Source organism: Electrophorus electricus, chromosome 5 (genome assembly GCF_013358815.1).
Source record: "Electrophorus electricus isolate fEleEle1 chromosome 5, fEleEle1.pri, whole genome shotgun sequence".
Classification (NCBI taxonomy): domain Eukaryota; kingdom Metazoa; phylum Chordata; class Actinopteri; order Gymnotiformes; family Gymnotidae; genus Electrophorus; species Electrophorus electricus.
Window position 1 is genome coordinate 9,768,567 of NC_049539.1, and position 20,852 is coordinate 9,789,418.

General features: G+C 41.5%; 1 protein-coding gene across 1 annotated transcript; it reads right to left on the reverse strand.

Annotated features, from left to right (window-relative positions):
• Positions 1-7,303: 7,303 nt before the first annotated feature.
• On the reverse strand, positions 7,304-20,355 carry mybl1 (v-myb avian myeloblastosis viral oncogene homolog-like 1). Its single transcript, XM_027004439.2, has 17 exons — positions 20,248-20,355; positions 20,024-20,117; positions 17,548-17,647; positions 17,258-17,329; positions 16,999-17,091; positions 14,677-14,897; positions 14,225-14,411; positions 13,734-13,808; positions 13,194-13,292; positions 12,209-12,439; positions 11,346-11,723; positions 11,115-11,254; positions 10,888-11,002; positions 10,662-10,772; positions 10,460-10,570; positions 10,087-10,269; positions 7,304-9,887 (listed from the first exon to the last, which is right to left on the reverse strand). Exons 2-17 carry the CDS (start codon positions 20,044-20,046, stop codon positions 9,762-9,764), a joined length of 2,265 nt encoding a protein of 754 aa, XP_026860240.2. The 5' UTR covers positions 20,047-20,117; positions 20,248-20,355; the 3' UTR covers positions 7,304-9,761.
• Positions 20,356-20,852: the final 497 nt, after the last annotated feature.

The window sequence follows — 20,852 nt, forward strand, 5'->3', positions numbered from 1 at the left end:
TTTCCTAATCTTCTCTATGCTTACCAGAACTACCACTGAGAAAAAAAAGGTGAACTATTTGTTGCACTTTCCTTATCTCAAAGGTTTAAAAAATTGCACCTTGAAAAAAAAGGTGTTTGAAATATCGTGATGTAGACCGTTTTTACCCCTCTTTACTCATGGAGTAATTAATTACTCAGACAGCCACTGATTTGTTGATTATAAAATGTTACAAATAAAACAATTTGCCTAATAAGAACAAATACACATATGTCTGTATGTTAATGATTCTGTGTAGCTGGTGTGCCTCTCTGAATGATGGCATAATCCATTAACATCCTTCATTCAGTTGATGGATGCTGTTTGACCACTGATATCCGCCCATAGGGGAGCTGAGGGGTTTGGAGAGGGGGGAACCATCTGCTGACTGCTGCATGCTGTAAGACCAGTCAAAACAGCAGCTATCTAATAATCACCACCCCATCTCAGAGGACTGAAATATAGGACGCTGTCAACATCAACATTAATCAGGCTCTTCGAGCTGAAACCGCCTGACCCATATAGAGCTGAGAGGAGCCTCTGTCCATCACAAATGTGCACCGAACCAGATGGAGAGAGAATAAAGGTTATTTTATTTGTCCTTTGTCCATTTTTGAAAAGACTGAAACATGCTCTGTGAGGTATGCCTCCTTTAGGCATTTGCAAAATGACAGTAGGGAAACTGCATTACAGTATTACAAATGCATAAATAAATATAAATAAAGCATGCACTAAAACAACTCCACCAATGTCAATCAGACAGACCCAGCCCATTAAAAGGTCTGGGCATGTATTACCAACCCCCAACTTGCCTACTTAATCTTATTTTTAAAGAAATTGTAGAAATGAATATATTAATTATTTTTGAGAACTTTAAAGCCCCTCAGTTATTTGTTTGCCGCGAATGGACTGTACGTAGCTTGACATACAGTAACTACTGAGGCATTACTCATCGTCCAGTGCTGGTAGTGGTAGAGAATTTGAATGCAGTCACTGTGTTCTCAAATAGTGTCACAGGGGCATGAATGGAATTCAGTGGGATTTGTGCTTGAGTGTCTGCTTACATGGCGTCTGGCAGCAGCCCTAAACACGTCCAGCGGTAGATTAATGAACGGGATCCATTTATAGAAGACATGGAGCGTGCCTGCACTCAGTAAGGTTCAGTTACTTGGGACAGAATGCATCTCATGTATGGAGCCATGAGTACTTTAAAGCTTCCACTGCTGTCTTCCCTTCACAGGGCCAATAAAGAAGCACCAGAAAGTTTTAAGTTGACTGGATGTGCTGTGAATCTACAGGTGTCATAATAATTTTATGAAATGTACATGTAATGCTTTGTGTTGCTGATTCTGTTACTGGAGATGGCAATAATAAAATCAGAAACATTTAAACATTTCACACTAAACTCTAAGAGTAAGTATATTAATTGTTCTGTCAATTTGCACTTCTCAATAAATACAGAGAATACTTTTCTGACTATGTATTCTGACAGCAAGCATAGAAAAGAATCAGTACAAACATGATGAACCAGGTGAGGTATTGATAATGTTTATCATTCATATTTTATAATAATATGCAGAAGTGTATTACTGTAATAGCTGACAGCTCACTTAGGGCAGTATTAAAGTCACTGTATTATTTATTTATTATCACTAATTATCAACCAAGTATTTTACACATATTAACATTTATACTCAGACAACTTTGCAATAAGACATTATCTTCCAAAATTACATTTTTATATAATGTGCACGGTATTTGAACTAGTAGTGCCAGAGTAATATTCTTTCCTTCACTTCATACTGAAACTTGGATTTCAAGAAAGCCATGCAGTGCCTGACTCTCGTTTTAATTATGCACAGTGGCAAGCGTGCTGCTGAACGCCCTGGCAGTATTTGAAATCCCTTCTTCCAGCAATAAGACATTTTCTTCCCTGACTCTATTGCCTATAATGGCCCTGTCGGTGAACACCTTAACAGACACTTGTTAAAGGTACACCCAAGAAATGATTCAGGTGCCTTGACTTTGAACTCCGAAAGAAATAATCTTTCCCTTTTAAAACAAACTGCAGTGACAGCCAGCTGCACCCTAAGGAAATAATTTAACTTTGAGTAGTACATTTTCATTAGTACGCCGCTTGCTTGGTTTGATAAAAAAAGTATACAATTTGTCCACTAGGTTGCGGTCACACACAGATTCTGTCCTCAGTGGATGAGGTAGAAATAACCCACGGTGATGTCATAAACGTTCTTTCAGAGCATGAGGACGCTAGGGGGTTTGGGCGGCTGCAAAACGATCAGTCCCTTCTGTGCCACAGAAGTGAGTCATAATATATGCCATGTAAGTAAAAGCAATGCATGCATTCATTTAAGTCTTAAAGATGTATTGTACAACACTATCTGTCTTACACGGATAAAGACAATCACACTTACATTTGTTTTATATTTGAGGGTAGCTGTTAGAGTGGTGTGTGTGTGACTGCCGAAATCCACATTTTCTTACTAAGTAAGCTTAGTAAATGAGATGATTCTGTTGTGCTCTGACATAGCTGGGACTTTCTTTGTGTTCCCACAGTGACAAGGCCACTAAGAAGGGCCGAGGCTCATGGAGACACAGCTCAGATCAGGTCTGGCCCATGGAGCTCCTGGGGGAGTGCACAGGGTGAGGACACGTCCCTGTGCCCAGTCGCCCAACACTGAGGCTCCCGTGTTCACCGCTACGCCTCCGCACACACGACCACCAACCCACCCACTGCACCCCTGCCTCCCAAAGCAGCTGCTCTCTCTCCCGACCAAGCACACCCCAAACAGGTGGTACATCTCATAGGTCATTAGCTAACAATGCACGCAAGCAGCATGTCAGATCTGATCACTTCTCACTCAAATGTCCATATCCCTTAGAACTTCACTTAGAAATATAATAGTTGTTAATTCAGCACCCTGACTTATAAAGGAGATGACAGAATTTAACAAAAAAAAAAGCTTACTTGTGACTCACTATTTATTGATAGTACTTGCTGGTTTAAATAAACCAGCCTGTACTATGAGCTGACCCTTGGCCCTGGTGGTGCTGTGTTAGTGCTCCACTAGTGTGTGCTTGGCTAGTGTCCTTGTTGCTGTGAGTAGTGACATCCCCCACTGCTGAGACATGGCCTAACAGCCTGACAGCCTGCCCCTTCTGTCCTCTCCCTTTCTCTATCTCCCTCCCTCTCTCCCTCAAAGCACTGGAATCTGGGTCAGCAGGAATAAACAGAGCCTTTGTGCTTGCTGTTTCCTCTTTGTGTCGCCCAGTGGAGGCAGGCAGCAGACCCCCCAGAGTTGGGGGCAGGGAGGAGGGCCCTTCCCCGACACTAGAGGACGAGGCCCAAAGCCCCGGTCCACAGCCTTAGCCCCAGCCAGCTCCACAGGATCCTGCCCAATTACCCCATTAAGAGCCAGTGCCAGGAGGCTAGCAACAGGGTAGTGGAACCAGGCTGAACAATGCTGGCCTCCAGCTCAGCCCAGTGCCCACCCAGGAGTACTATACCTCTATACCCACTATCAATACTATTCTTATTTTGGACTGGTTGGTTGTTATTCGCTGCACAGGGTCCGTGGCAGCAAACCACCGCTTGCTGTTGCAGGTATATTACCAGTGTGGTGAGCTATGTGTTCTTCATGGGGGAAATGACAGCACTGGTGCCTCTTGCCCAGTGGTAACATGGCCGATGTGACAGAATGGAAAATCAGTGACACATGACATAAAGTAAGTATGCATGAGTAGGAAACAAATAGTAAGAGAACATAAATTCATGTAAAAGACTTGAGAGGGAAAACCTGAAAGACTAAAGACAAAAGTAGATCTTTTCTTGGCCAAACCTACTAGCTTCCACTCTTTTTGGCTCTATGTATTTTTATAAACTGGTGTTTGGTCCTCTTACATAGAGAATATATTACATACAGAAATAGATTATTTTGTCTCTGCATGTGGATATTGCTTTGTGCTTATTGCCTGAATGTGCATAAGGAAATTGCATTAGTATAATGAGAGCAGCAGCTTACACTAAATATTTCTTTCCATTACACTCATTTCCTTGTGGCTTTAGAGCAGGGGACCCAGACAAGTCTGGAAAACTACATGATCAGCCACTACACCCAATGATTATTTCAAGTAATAGTGCACAAATTACTGTTTTTTTTTTCATAGGAAAGATGTGTGCACTTGTACTTGCTGTTATCTCTAGGACTGCAATCTTTTTAGAGACTGTAGCACAGTCACTAATTATAGTGTGCCTGCAGTGAAATGCTTTAAGCGTGCATCGCATCATGTGCCATGAAATTACAGCTACCGTTATCTCTAAATCGCTAGTAATTCTGCAGGTTTTAAGATAAAAAGGCACTTCCACCATCTGCTCAGCATAGTTCTGCCAGTTTCAGCAGCGGTAGGGTTTCTCTTGGCTACTAATGCAGTGCTCTTCAGAATGCTTTACTTAGTATTAATGCAGTGACACAAATATGGTGTCGTAGTGATGCACTGTCCTGTTTTTATTCTCCTTTGCTCTTTTCTTTGTTTTGTTTCAGCTGGTTGGGGAGGGGGTAAGATGAGGACATGCTCTGCCTACACACATGTGCATGCACACACGTGTGCTTACATTTACTTACACACACACACACACACACACACACACACACACACACACACACACACACACACACTGGCTGATTGTTGCTGGTGGGAGCTGGGAGGGTACCATGGCTACAGGGTTTTCACGTCCGTGGTGCCTGGGGGTCACCTGCAGTGCACCTACTGATCAGGGAACAGTGAGAGTGCTCCCTCCTGCCCCACCCAGAGTACACCGCACCCCACCACTCCCTGCCTGCTCCAGGTGCCCCTTCTATGCAAAGGCCCCATTCAAAAGGCCGGAATCTCAGCCAGTGTTGAAAGTGACACTTTTCCAGCTCTGATTACAACCCGCCAGTCACCAACTGCTAAGGACCTGAGAGGAACAGAATTGAGTGGGCAAAGTTTGAATGGTAAATGCCTCCTACTTAATCCATGCCTGTTATACATGGACAGTGCCTCCATATCTCCAGTATCTACTCATCTTCAGTATTCAGTATTCATCATTAAAGGTCATCAGCTTCCTCTTGCTTATAAATGACACTGTTTTTTGTGCTATGTCATATTTATTTGACAAGACTGAACATCAAAATTAAATAATTCAAAGTAATATTTGTTTGTAAGAAAATATTTATGGTAAAAAATTGATAACTAGAATGATTAATGTTCATTAATTTATGTATTTATTCACACATTTTCATAAGTTATTTAACCCCTGTGCTCTGGAATCACCAGGATTACACAGATGAAGGATACTGCCCAGTTGGTTTGGGAAAATCAATCCCATACATGGTGCAAAGCTGGTAGACTCTTGCCCCAACAAACTAAAAACTGTTACTATAGCAGGGAAAGGTTCTACCAGGTACTACCCTGAAAAGTTTGAAGCCACAATTTTCCCGCTTTAAATTTTTCCAAGATCCACTGATACAAAATAATTTTTAACTTTGAAAATCTTACGTTAAGAGCAAAATTGTTTTGGGTATAAATAATTGGCTGGAACATTATGTGGGTCATTTTTAATCCAGTTAAATTTGCTGCCTTTTAAGGGGACTGAAATTTTGCAAGGCACTGTACATGACATTATCATAGGCTGAGTGTGACTTTTTTTCTAAATCCATATTGCTTTTAGGTTGCTGTCATGTGCCGACAACAAAACCAAGGATACCTCCCTGTTGCATTTATTCATCAGTTCATCCTCCATGTTCCTGCCCTCTATAGTTATGTGCCTGTCCGGTCTAGTGTCCAACCTCTCTGCAGTAGCCCCGTCGAACGCCACTGGAAATACTGACCTATATAAGCATGCAGGCAGCGCAGGCTGCAGCGCCTCTCCCAGCTTTCCCGCCTGAAATAGGCCCTGCACTGGGGGTGCTTGCCAGATGACTGGGCCTGCCACTGCTATAATGGCCTACCATCTGCTGTCTGGCACACACAAAGGCTGGCAGTGTGCACACAGGCACAAAGGGGAGGGGCTTCATAGGGATGAGTTTCCACTCTGCCACATGCTGTGTTGGGACACCTCTAAACACACACATATACACACACACACACACACACACACTTCTAAGAAAGCAGTGATGCATGATTGTTTGCATCTTTGAAGGGAAGTCGCAATGGGAAGTGCTATCCATATGAGCGGATGTGACTTCTCCATTGTTCCATCTCCAGTGTTTAAAACATGAAAGCCTTTAATGCAGTTTATAATAAATCTACATAATTGACACTTTTATGACAGTCATTCCAAACAGTGCAATTTTCTTGTCCTATTACCACAGATTGCATAATGTTGTTTTTTATCTGAATAATTTCAAGGGCTAAATAGTGAGCTTAGGGAAGACCTTTGTGTTAGGATCTAAGTCCCTGTCACATATTACTTTACATGTTTGTTTTGGGCTTGGATAGCTGCACTGGCACACACTGTACCAAAAACACCAATTTGCTACGAAACACATACTGTACCAAAAACACAAGTTTAGAGTCAAAAGGCCTCTGATGTATTTAAACCAACATTGATTTACTCAAAGTCACAACTGCACAGCTTCTTTGAGTCAGGAGGAATGATTGTGTCATAGCGTTTGTAATGGCTCTAGGCAGCAGAAGGCATGTCAGTGGGGTCTTGTGCCCCTCCATTTGGGGGCAATTGAGTGAATGGGCCTGAAAAACTAACAGACTCAGTGAACAATGGAGCCAAAGGACATTATTTCATGGACGAGTGGGCCTCTTTAGCTGGAGCAGCTGACCTGCAGAGAGGCCTCGTTTGGAGAGGGTGCGCGGCCGTAGACCCCAAGGCTGAGATGGCAGCACCCCCAATCTTCCACCCCCACCCTGTGTACTGGCAGCTCCAGAGTCCACCTGCAGTGCTGCCACAGGCACCTGGTTCCCAGGGAGAACTAGAGAGTGAATGGAGTTCAGGATTCTACCATTCAGAGCTATCACATGAGATGAATGAGACTATTCTGGCAATAGTGACCTCCTCAGGGGCACTGTCAAATATTAAGAGACTTTGCAATACAGTGGAATAGCTTGAGCAGAACTTGTTGAATTAACTGAAACTTAAGGACTTGTGAGAAAAACTGCATGCTCCTTGTTTTCAATGAAAAAAAACCCCTGAAGACTAATATAAGGAACAAAACATTTTATTATTTTTCTCCCTTAATAGGTTCAAGGGTGACAAATGATTACTGGCAGGATTCAGAGGCAGGTAAGCGATAAAAACATCTTGTGAAAATGTGGATGTCAGATAAAAAGAACATACTGCTTTGCATGCACTGTTTTGTTTTTTTTTAACTGCTACATATACATACGCCTCTCAAATTTAGTATTAGGTGGTTGAATGTTAGAAAATGAAATTTTGCAAACTTACAGCTACATTAAATACAAAGACAAAATACATACACACATGTATCAGACATTAAACAAAATAAAAACGTCTTTTAGCTGTTACCTGCATCGTTACTTGAAATATTATTGAATCTTGTGCTATACAACATGGTAAATATCTTTGTGAACTCAGGCGTTTTAGAAACACACACCTTATGTAGTTCTCTATGGAAAGAAATTCTGCCTGAGGACAGGATGCCCTTGTGATTAGATAAACAATGTATAGAGTTATAACTGATAAGTGTCTTTGCATTTCACCAATGCTTGTATTAATTAAAAAGCCTTAATGCAGACCTCTTCAAAAAGCTCTAATACTAATGAGTAATTTCACAATGAGCTGTTTTTTCCAGAAATAAAGCACTGCCTTAACAAAGACTCTACTGTAACCAAGGTTACCTTAAATAGCAGTAAACATAACTGTCACTATACACAAGAGCAGGATAACGGATCTACATTGCCAAAGAATTGTGCTTGTGTTTCTAGCATTGGTATGTGGCCTCTTCATTTGTGTTTGTTGCTCAGCAGCAAATAGCACAGCCTTCATTTTCACTAGCAGAATTAGTGAGTGAGAGAGAGGAACTCCATCTTATCCAAATGTCACCTGTCAATGTTTCATTTTTATAATAAACAAGCAGGCACCACCATAAAAATCTCACTAAATGTAAACACTAAAGCCCCCCCCAAAACAAACAAACAAAACCCAACAACAACAACAACACATACTATAAACAAACCAACATTTAAACATTTAAAAAGTGCAATTTGCCTACATGGAACATTTGGAGGCTGAATACCTTTATAGTATTAAACTGGCTTGAAACAGGAGACAAGACTTTGGAAATTAATTAATGTTAAAAAAGATTAATTGGAAAATTGGATGCAGGATATGTAATTTAAAAAATGTTGGGAGATAATGTCATCAAAGGTAGCCAAATCCTCTCTCTTAATACAACAAAAATAAAATTAAAGATTCTCTTTATATCTTTAAAATAAATAAATTAGTAAAGATTTAATAAATAGACCCTACAGTCCTAAATGAAGGTGACATCCATCTCACAGAGAGTGTGAATGTCCTGGAATGTGTTACTTCTGTGAGACTAGGCATTAAAATCAGTACCAACATGATTTCTGGTAGAATGAATAAGCAACTAAGATAAAGGCTGTTTAGGCTGCAGTCACAGATGAGTACATCAGCAAAGGTAGGTTTGTTTTAAAACTGGTGTTCAATAAACATCTCAACTCAACTTAGGTTTTACAGTAGAAAATAAGTTATAGAATGATGAACAAAAGAGGTACCCTTCTTTTTGAATCTACGTCACAGAAAAACACTGTACAATACATTCAGTGAGTTGTCATACTCAGCAAAAACACGGAGCTTAACCTTCACCGTGTTCTGAGCTGAAACGGTCACACCGCAAGTGCTATCCAGTTCCTGCAAAGAAACAGCCCGAGCATCTCTCCTTTACAGATAACCACAATCAGTAAAAACGGCTCGAGCTCCTCTCCTTAACCACAATCAGTAGTGCAACACTGCCAGTGCTCTCCAATCCTTAAGACGCCACATTTATAAACATTCTCTTAAAAGAAACACGCTAAAAACTTGGAAGACAGACTCCTATATGTCCTCTTATGTCAAAGGGAAACTGCACCCCATTCTTGTTATTTTTGTATTCTTCAGTTGTCTGGCAATGAAATGATGAGAGCCAAGGTACTGGAATATTCCTAGACAGCAAACACTTTCTTCCTCAGCCACCAAATGCATTGAAAGGGCAGATGGTAAATGGACCATACTGTAAGCAATCTCTGTACGGAACTACATTCAGCTGTTGAATTTTTCACCCTTACCATTTCAGTAACAGACAACTGAATTAAAAACAAACAAATAAACAAACAAACAACAACAACAATCTTGGGCTCAATTCCCTTTCAACAATGTAATGCTCAAATCTGACTCATGACACAGCTGTCTACAGCTGTTATATGAAGTGTCTATTTAATTAACTTCACCTACCTCAGCAAATCTAGAACTATTTGTCAATGCACAAATGAAATTGTAAGTGGAAGTCAGGTAGCGTTCTTTTAGTCACAAACCCAGCTATGGTTCTTTTGTGCCTCCTTGTGTTTTAAAGTACTTTGCAATACTTTGTCATGTAAGTCTTTAGTGGGCATATACATAAGAGATGGTTGTTTAGTCTCCTACAGCAGACTGTCTAAAAGGTGAAGCATGTGGGTGGGGTTGAAGCGGGGACAGCTGCTTAGTGCGAAGCTCACAGCACCAGAGCTCTGGATGTGCAGGAGGGCAGCTGGGAGTTCAGGTAGCGCCTGGCCTGCTCGGTCATGATCAGCTGGTCCTCAGTCTTCCCGAACACCACTGCCTCCCACTCGCTGCTCAGCTGTAGGGGTGATCGGATTGACAAAGGAAATCACTTTGTTTTGTTTTTTCTTTGTTTGGTTGGAACAACTGATTCATAAAACAAATCAATTATCTATTCTATTGTCAACAATGGGCATCTTGTTCCATTCCAATAGCCATTCTAATTAATAGCAAGTGGAACACCTGGTCCTTTTCTCTGAAAGCTTCCGACACCATACCTGAGTGGATGTTTGGAAGGCTGAGCTTCTGTGTATATGGAGCTCCTTTTTGGCCTGTGGGCTAAGGGTGCAGGTGGGGGGCTGGGTGTCGTCCTTTATGGGATCGGGCGAGCAAGCAAGCTCCTCTTCCTCAGCCAGGGGGCTCATCAGCAGAGCGCTGCTCAGCAAGCCATCGTTGTGGCACTGGGAACGAAAGCGAAGGCCACCCCTATCAGACATGCCGGACACAAGACTGGACCACTGATCAGCACTAAGACATGGGTTTGTAAAGTGCATACACACATATACAATGACTTATAGATCACACACTGGCAGGGGGCTGAATTGGCTGGAGAGTAGAGAGGTTCTTACTGTTTCTGTTTATGGTTCTTACCTGTTCGTTACTGCTTACATGCTGCTGAGAAAACAGCTGCACATTGAGACAGTCCTTCCCCCAGGTGTCCAGCAACAAAGACTTCCTCACCTTCCTGGCAGGGACATCCACCTAGAGCGCAACCCAAAAGATGGGATAAATAAAAGAACTGGCTTTAAAAAGAAAGACCCAAGCATTAAAGGGAAAGTGGAGAACGCTGTACCTCACACAGTCTGTGTTCAGGCAGGGCCTGCATCTGAGTGAAAATATCAGCTCCTGTCTCCTCCTTCAGCACTTCTCTAATGTCCTCCTCAAGGAAAGCCAATGGCTGGGGCTACACACACACACACACACACACACACACACACACGGACACGGACACGGACTTTATATGCTGGTGATTTAACTGTCTCACCCACACTCACATAGTACCTGCTTCAGACACTTACCACCATTTTTAAGGGCCCATGCATCTTCTCCTGAGCAGCCAGGGCGTTTTTGAAGGGAGTGGGTGTCCTTGGGACGTGGCACATTATGGATTTTCGGATCTTGGGGGTCCTGAAACTAAACAGGTTTAAATGATAAATGTGTTATAAATGTGTTGTTATACATTAAAGAGCAAGGGTGCCCAAATCTTGTTTTGTAGGGAAGCCAGTGAAAAAAAAGATTCTGCTACCCAGCATTCTCTTTCTGATGTTTGGGCGTGGTTTCCCTCTGGTGAGGTGTGCCAAGGAAGCACTTCTGCCCGCATACTGGAGTGGATGTGAGGGCAGGGTTATCAAGGTTCAGATGCTCTGCCCCAGATATGTTGAAGAACTAAAGTGAAAGCAGAAGTGAGAGTGAGAACCAGAGAAAACATGAGAACAGCTGCCCCCACAGTGGTAACACCTTGGTTCATACCACATACCTGAGAGGGGGAGAACGGCAAACCTTTGACTGGTGTGCCTTTGGGTGAGCTGTTGCCGTTGTCTGTAAAAGGAACACAGTGTCTGTCCTCAGCAGGTGAATGGTCCCCCATCTCTCTTGTCTTCTTCCTCGGAATGGATGGGGGCGGGGTGCTGAACTTGCTTGTGGAAGGGGCAGGGTGATGGACGGGCTTCCCCTGCCCCACTCCAACCTGTGGTCTGCTCAGCTCCGGTGCAGCAGGGCCAGTGAGGTGGTGGTAGTTGACATCCTCTGTACCTGCCTCCAGAGCTGGATAAGCTGCAGGAAGGGTGGGGGGCTTAGGAGAGCTCACAGCCTCAGACAGGTCGAAACTAGCCACTTCACTCCAGGCCATTGGATCCTGTACACATACAATCAGCAGCAACATCAGTCTCGGTTTGAGGCTTGTGGACGTTTAGGTAAACCAAGATGTCCAGTGGCCAGTGGCCAATAAATCAGATCTTTGCCTCAGTTCCCTCTCTGACTCTCATGACAACTCTCTACACCGAAAAATTATATGAAATGTCCACTTAATTACATTCACCTAATTCAACAAATCAATAACTATTTTTCTAGAACTTTCAACAAGAAACAGAGAGTTCTCATTGCATCAGCAACATTAGACCTAGAAATCCTTCTGTATTTTTAGACCTTGTTTACCCTTTTTATGCTCAAAGGAAAGCATACTTGGGGATTTCAGGGGAATGGAGTAAAGAAACATACTAAATTAGAACTAATAAATACAAATGTTTTAATGCCAGTTAGTGACTACAGGCTTTTAGTCTTTGTTATTCGTGTCAGCATTCTTAATTGAGTACATGAGTACAAGAGTACATGAGTGCGCACCGAGTCAATAAGCTCCATGGTCTCAGCAAACTCAGGGATGGTGTGCAGGGTGGAGAGCACGGCACTGGCCTCCACTGCCAGGAACTTGCTGGGCGAGATGTGCAGTGGCACGGATGAAGCACGACCCTTTTCCACACGGCACAGCGCTACACCCCCCTCTTCCAGACTCCCCGTGGTGGTTATGGTATCGTCTGCCATGCTGTCGGACCAGTTGGAGTAGTTCTCAGAGTTCTGAGCAGGAACAAACCATTGTGAGTGAGAGAGGAGGAAGTGTCGGTGGCAGAGAAGAGGGGTTTAAGGGCATACGTTGTGATCATCAGGATGGACAAAAGCAGAACTTCAGAATGAACACAAATTGACGGGGGAGAAATTAAATGGTGCCGAGATGAGTAAATAAAGTAGCAAACATTGAAATAAATCCGACAAGAGTCAGGACACTGAATCAGTGATTAATTACAATTCCTAGACTGTGATTGAGTGACCTGCCTGAATTTGCAAGATTAACATATGAAACAAAATTCTCTTAACATGACCAAGGTGAAGCTTCACCATTGTAACGGTGAGTTTTACAAATCAGTGAATTAATTGGATTAACAACAAACAAAACATGCTGAAGTAAGCGCCAAGAGATTTTTACAGGTCTGCACACAACTTATAAAAGTAAATATAAAAGAACTAAAAGCACCATTTCCAACTTGATGGGTGAAAAAAGGCACAGAAACATCTATTTTTAACGATGATGAAAGCAGTGTCTTCCAAGCGGTTTCTCCTCGACGCGTTCATGCTAGACTAGCAGGTCTACTTATTGACAGCGGGACCACCATCAGGGTTGGGTATCAGCAGGGGTGGGGGTGGGGTGGTAAGCCGGGGTCACCAAGCACAGCTGTTGTGGGGGTGGATTTGGGGTGGGAGCTGAGGAAGGTTATGGCAAGGGGTGGCGAAGCCCACAGCGCACTACTCTACGCCAACACGCAGTGGTTCTTACGCGAGGGCCGGACCGTCTTCTGACTTCATTCTCGGCTGACATAAGCAGCAGCTCGAGCTCCTTAATTCGCTGTTCTTTGTCAGGATCGTCATGGCACGGCTGCGGGGTGGGGAGGAGGGGGGAGGAACCCAGGAGGAAAGGAAGGAAAAGACAGGAGAAGAGACGGACACAGAGTTTTTACTGGCAATTACCACAAACACTTCACACACTCTCTTCCTAAATTCCACCGGGTATAAGATTGCTGGGCTTGATTCTGCAACAGATTTACCCAAAGGCCAGAACTGACTCTTTGGAACTTGTTATAGTGTACATAGATATTTACATAATGTCCACGGTGCAACTCAGAAGGAGAGCGATTTATAACACCACAGCACACGCATGCAGTTCAGACACATACACACACAAAACACAGACTCGTGAGTTGATTCTCTGATTGAGAGAAAAAAAAGGACAGGCCTCTGGAAGAGGTGGAAGAAACCAGGCAGGGAACAAAACCCAGGGAGAGGATGCCACGAGGCGTCTGCAGAGAGCAGCACTCACCGACACAAAGCTGGAGCTCTCTGCCATGCTGTCCATACACTGGCTGCTCACAGAGCCATACGAGTATCCGGCCAGCTACACGCACACATACAAACAGTACAATGAACGCCATCACAGTAACTTTCAAAAACCTTTGGGATGTCAAACCGACATAACAAACATGCCATTCTTGCATGTTTCATGTACACTTATCAGAGGAGAGTGAATTAGAATGAGCTGTAAAACAAAATATTGCTTTAGAAGTAGGTTTCAAAATAGTTTCTATTCATGATATTTTTAATTTCAAACCCAAGAAGAATGCCATTCAAAATTTCAATTTCCAAAATATTCAAGGTTTTTATTTTGTTGTTTCATTTCCAAAGGGTTTAAGAGGACTGCAGAACCCTGCACATACATTCGCTTTTATCTGTGATGGCTCTTCTAATCACATTCAGTATGCACTGTCAATGCTGAGCAACAGAACAACTCAGGAGCTCGGCAAGCGTCATTACCTGGGACTGGCCGTTGATGAGCTGCTGGCTGTGGCTGTGCAGGTGATCCATGGAAGGGCAGGGTTTGTGGCGCCTCTTTGGGGGCTGCTCAGTGCAGAAGCCCCTCCTGTTCTCCTGCAGGTAGCCCTCCTGTTCCACCTTCCTACGCATGGTGGAGTTCCAGTGGTTCTTAATGGAGTTGTCTGTCCTACAAGTGAATGGCAACAGATAGTGTAAGTGTATTTCCAAAATACTGTGGAGTGGGGGAAAGCATGTACACATCAAGTGGGAGAAAGCACGCAAACAAGTCTTGCTTAACGGCATGGCTATGTATGCGTGAGGGCAGGTGGGCAGGCATCACACACACACACACACACACACACACACACACACACACACACACACACACACACACACACACACACACACAGACACACACACACACACACACACACACACACACACACACACACCTTCCAGGTAGCAGCTTTGAGATCTCAGCCCATCGGTTACCAAGGCGCTTGTGTGCCTCATATATGATGCGATCCTCCTCCTGAGTCCAGGAGGACTTCTTCACCTCAGGGTTAAGGTGGTTGTGCCACCGCTCCCGACACTGTTTGCCAATGCGGCCTTGAAGGTGCTTGGCGATGACAGACCATCGTTTGGGGCCATACTTATGCACCAGTTCTATCACCTGTGCAGATACAAGCCATGTTAGGAAACCTAAAGTATCCTGATGACGAAATACATGTTTCAAACTCCCTCTCTTCGTAGACTACACAACATACTCTTTAAGGTATTTTTTTCCTGTTTTGTCTTGTACTCACATGTTTGAATTTAAGTAAAACTGATTAAGATATTAAAGTGTAGAATTAAAGTTATTTGAATATATTTGCATTTAAATTTTATGCATCGTTTATTGTATTTTCTGTCCATTATAAAGGGCAAATGTAAGTGGGCAAATTAACATAATCTTAAATAAAATTTTTACTTTCATATATTCTGTTGTCAGTGACCGTTAGAATTCTCCAAGAATCAATTCTTGGTCACCTTTGACATATAAAACATCCTTGATATATTTTCTTCTTTTGAAAAACATTTTCACTGTGTGTGCAAACATTCTTTGGTCAACTACGATAGTCTTGCATGGTCTGTCATGTTGTTTGTTATTGGTAAACTACCCAATTCAAAGCAAATCAGTTTTATTGTCACATCACACACAGGAATAAGGTAAGTAAAAAGCTTATCTGCCTATTCCTTAGAGTCTGGCATAATTTTTTACAAAATATGTGAATATACTATGTTCATATTCTAGGGGGGAAAAACTGGTATATACTAATGTGCTACAGTACTAAATGGTAGAAGGGTACATACATATCCATACACACATTCATTCTTGCTTATTAACCATTTACAACAATTTTTTCTAGCCGTTTTATTTATTTAGATCACTTTAACTTTGTTTACCCATTAAAAAAAAAATCCACCCACACACTCTTAATGAGTTGCACTGGTTACCAGTCACATCATATATCCAATATAGAATACTCCTCAGTACCTTCAATGCCCTTCATGGGCAAGGCTCATCTTATTTTAGGGAGCTCCCCCATCCCTACACACCCCCTCACCCCCCCATTTCCTCCACCAGCTTTCTACTTGCTGTCCCTCACTATAAAATCTCTTCGATGCGTCGCAGATACTTGTGCTACAGTACCTAAATTGTGGAATTGTCTATCTCTATCTATCACCTCTATCATCTCTATAAACCTTGTCTTTCATCCTTGAAGTCTCTTTTCAAACCTACCTCATTCAACAGTATTTTTGTCTCCAGTTATTGTTGCATTGTAAAGTGACCTTGGATTTATGAAAGGTGCTATATAAATAAGGATTGTTATTTATTTATTAGCCTCATGATCATGTGAATTACAACCTTAGACACTTCAACACAACAGCTACAGACTCCAGATACAAAAGGTAAATCTAGAATCAACTTAAAACATTTCAGCTCTCTTGTAAACTAATTAAAGATGCAACAACACACAGCTGATCTAGAAACAAACAACAAGCAGCCAATTCTCCAATTACTGTTGGTTCACATGGTATGGGCATATTTACTCTCGAACTGAAGCTGAAAGTATTATGTTTCCTTCATGTTAAAGGGCTGGACAGCATATTCTTTATGGTTAAACTGCAGAACACTTTCATGGACAGAATTAAATCTTAAGGTAGTAAAATGGAAGACCACCAGTAGAAGTCATTTTTGTGTAGTGAAACAGCATTCATGGGATTCTTCAAGCACTGTGGTCATGCCATTATTATTCTGGTAATGCATTACTTCACCTCTAAACTATTTGGTCCCAGTCAAAGCTTACCCAGAACTGATTTCCCTCAATGCCTCATATAGCAATGATCACTGTTATATACCGGAACAAATATAACTCTGAAGACACTTTCTATACCTTTCTATATAGTTATGAAGACTCTATGTGAAATGTGGAGCCAAACCATTATCTGTTCCCCTATCTATAAACCTTATCTGAGAGACCTTGTATAAGGTATAGAACCCATAACTATCTTTTATGTCCAAACTGGTATTTAGTGTCAAAGCTTTGATAATCTTCCTGTGATTTCACTTGTGTTCACTTTTAACACTTTTAAGCAAAATTGTTGGCAAACAAAGCAACGTCCTCTCTCTGCTGTGGTAATATCTTAAACAGGTACTTGAGAGCAGAATCTTACAAGGTCTAATGGAAGTGAGCTCTGCTAACTCTTGGTGAACACCCAGCTCATCTTACCCTCTGATCCTCCTCCTTTGTCCAGGGCCCTTTTACCAGCTCTGGGTTGAGGACCTTCTGCCAGCGGTGTTGACATTGGCCATCTGTCCTTGTCTGTCAAAGGGCAATAAAATCCCAACTGAACGCCTGAAACTAGTGCACAGCTATAACACCTCTTCTAACCTAATCAACTGCAAATTATGCTGCACTTTGTCACACCCAGAATAATATTCTTAAAACCAACATTTATAATACTGTCACACCAATTTTTATTACTTACTGGGAAATAATTTGCAATTAATCTCCATGCATCGGTACCATGGTGCTCAACAAGCTTCTTGAGTCTCTCGTCCTGGACACAGTCATTAAAAGTTGATTTTTTTAAAACTGGCCCACTTCATTAAAAGTGTTTACAGGGCGTCAGAAAGGATGATGGCATACCCACTCACTTTTATCTACAGTCCCTTCCAAGCATTACTTTAATTTCACTCTCACAAAACAATTAGTGTGCTCCTAGTTATTATAATGCAATCTTTGCTAAGCATTTCAAAAGATAATCCTGCTAATTACCTCTTCCCGGGACCATTTGACTTTGCCCAGCATCTTTTTGGAATTTTTGGGGTCTCTGTTATCAGGGTCTGTAGAATGACGCTCCTCATCCTCATCCTCACTGAGATCAAAAAAAGGAAAGACAGGAAGAGTGCAATATAGGATCTAACCCCTATATTGTTATGTGGCAACAGCAAAAATTATTATCAGGCAGTTGCAGGTCAGCTCAAACCAATTTCCCACCATTATGAGACCAAGATTTTTTTTTTTTTAAATATTGCAAGGAAATTCAGCGGTAATATTCTGAATACAAATCTGGATATGCCTACAGGAATACCTAGCTACTTGGCAACATTTCCCCAATCAGTGAGCTGCAGTGTATTTAATCACCACTGTACAGTAGGCAAATGAGTTTCTGATAAGTACAAACTTCATATCAAAGCATTTGTTCAGTATTAAAGCAACAAAACCAGCATGTTATACTTAATCCTAGCTAGCTCTGACTGAGCATTGAATAAAGAAGTTATTCCAACTGAGGATGAGCTACTGTTGAAAAATAATCAATGTATTGTTGTCAATTCTGGTATTTTGATAATAGTGATAATAGCAAGATTATCTAAACATAATAATGGCCCAATAATGTAAATATGAATATTCTAGTGCTTCCATACACTCTGCACAAAGAGCAAACTGTCCTACTCAGTCTGAAGAGGTTTGAATATGGAAATCCACAATCCCACTAGGCAGGTTTCTGAATTAAGACCTCCTATTGGTCATAAGTGTTATGCCTCAGATGAAAGAGGCATTTCAACCAAGAAACATGTCAATAAAATCTTAGCAACACCCCCAAGAAAAGAGTAAGGAGGAAATCTGAAATGAACAGCCTCTTTTTACTCCAGAGGTGTGCTGCTCACATCATTCACGTTAGAGTCAGGCCAAATGGATGTTCAGCCAAAATCAACACATAGTCAGCCTGCAGTGCCTGAGGTTTCAAATCTATCCACCAAGACAACATTGTTCTAAATAAATTAATAAACACATGTACTGAAAATCAAACAAATTCATAAGCACTACAGATGGAGTGCTTAAAATGGAGGAATTCTAAACAAATACAAATTGTGGATAACATTCATTGCATAGACATAAGCTTCTTACATCAGTGTTAAAACCTGCAATACACTTCTTGAAAATAAGACCCAAACCTGAGGTACTGTGACAAGCAACTGTTTCACCACACCCACCTCAAGAGGCACACAGAAAGGGGTGAAGAGGGGAGAGACATGCACCACAGAGCTGTGCATTCATCCATAAATTACGTAATGGCCATGCTTAGCTAAGTGTTTAGGCTCTCCAGTGAGAGAGATGGGGAGTTCAGCAAACTCTCCATGTCTCTCATTTAATAATTTTTAATTGTCCTTTTTTGGTAATGTTAGGATAATGTCCATTCCTCTTTCAGTACTAACACTACACGTATTCTATGAATATAAAAGTCAATTTCTAAACAAGATTATACTTCATCTAACAATGAAAGGTGTTTATGCTATTTTAATCATTGGAATGTCTTTTAATGTTTATTCCACGTTTTTTTGTGAATCGCACTACCTCGCTAGCTAGCTAGCTAACTTACATAATGTTTAAGAATCCATGGACTGGCGCTCAAAGTAAAATAAACATGTCAAATAATATTTTGAAAGCTCAAACAACACTATCTAGTTACGACTCAGAACCATATAGACCATCTCGTGTGTAAAGGAAAGTTTTTGTACTACAAAAATAACCGAACAGGCTCTCTGGTCCGTGAATGTATACAATGACACATCAGTGACAACCCAGAGGTGCGCGAGCCAACAGCGAGCTAGCTTGCTAGCAAGCAATAATTATGACCCAACTCCTGTATAAATCAAGCTAGTGTCAAAGCGCAAATTCATGTCACCTTGCGACAGACATAGAAACAGCTTAGCTAGCTGTGTTAAACAAGACTGTTAATGACTTGCAACAGATTTCTAACTAAACTAAAGCAGCTAGGAGATTAAATATTGTAGCTAGCTAACGCCAAGATAGCTTCATGAACGGAACAATTACAGCTAGCTAGCTAATTTAGCATAGCTAGCTAGCTGTAACTTAGTAACTTAGTTACCAACCTCAATTACCCACTGTAATATCAAAGATACCTGATTTCTGAACGTTAAACGTATAATTGCTGAAGTTATCACTCTAATTTAAAGTGCATTAACACGTTATTGATGTATTAAACCGTACCAGGCACAAAACTGAACTTTGTTCTTAAAAATAGCGATATGTCAAGATCTCTTCTCTGGTTTATGCAAATGTAATCCAGGAGCGCTAGCTAGACATCTGGTTTACTTGTCACATACCTTTATAATATCGTTACTTGCATCTTAACAGTATTCTATATCATAAGCTTGTACAATAACTATTAGAGCTAGTAGCTATATTATACTTGCTAGCTAGCTTGGATATTGACCAAATAACTCACCTGCGGGATTTCATGTTTGCCATGTCAACACTGCTGTTCAACCGGTGACAGTGTTCTTTTCAAAATCGTTACAGATCCAGAACTGAAGTTACACCTGAAACCCAAATATAAATTACACCAGTATCAAGCACACTGATATTGATCCTGATACATGCTGATGTCAGGCACGTTTGACTATTTTTTTCATTAAACTTGTTGTGTCACATTTAAGTGACAAGCCTTACGGAGCTCACGTTTCCGAGGAACCGCGCAATCCTAAAAAAAAGCAATAAATATCCCTCCAAGATAGAACTCTAACACCCACAAAACTCTCTATATATTGTTCAGTTTGAACGCAAACTGATAATGGACGGCTATCGAAAAGTAAACATGTCTTTCTTGCGCGCCTTGTTCAATCTACACCCTCTCAATGGTCACCACCACTTCTACTTCGCCAGCGATCACCCTTCGCTGATTTGTCTGTCCCGCCGAATCTCGCGCCCAAGCCTCCTTCCAGATAGGTTTGAATCTGCGCACGCGGCCTCGCCGCTGATTGGTTTGGAAGGGCTCCGTCAGTGGCGCCTATAGTCCTCCCAGAATTTAACATGCTTTTAAGATTAGAAGGCTAGTAGCTCGTAAGCATTTCAATCAACCCAGAAAAAATATATAAATTTAAGTAAATAAATAAATAAATAAACAAACAAATAAGTAAGTAAATAAATAAATAAATAAATAGATAAATGTTTTTATATATATATATATATATATATATATATATATATATATATATATGTGTGTGTGTGTGTGTGTGTGTGTATTTGGTTAGAACGATTTGTCAGTAAACGCTGTA

What these genes read in the sequence shown, in the direction of transcription:
- mybl1 (XM_027004439.2), bottom strand. Translation starts at nt 20,046, where the DNA reads ATGGCAAACATGAAATCCCGCAG. An exon ending in GCAAACATGAAATCCCGCAG is followed by an intron (nt 17,648 to 20,023) that starts GTGAGTTATTTG and finishes TTTTGATCTCAG; the next exon opens with TGAGGATGAGGATGAGGAGC. An exon ending in CATCAGAAAGAGAATGCTGG is followed by an intron (nt 11,003 to 11,114) that starts GTAGCAGAATCT and finishes AAACCTGTTTAG; the next exon opens with TTTCAGGACCCCCAAGATCC.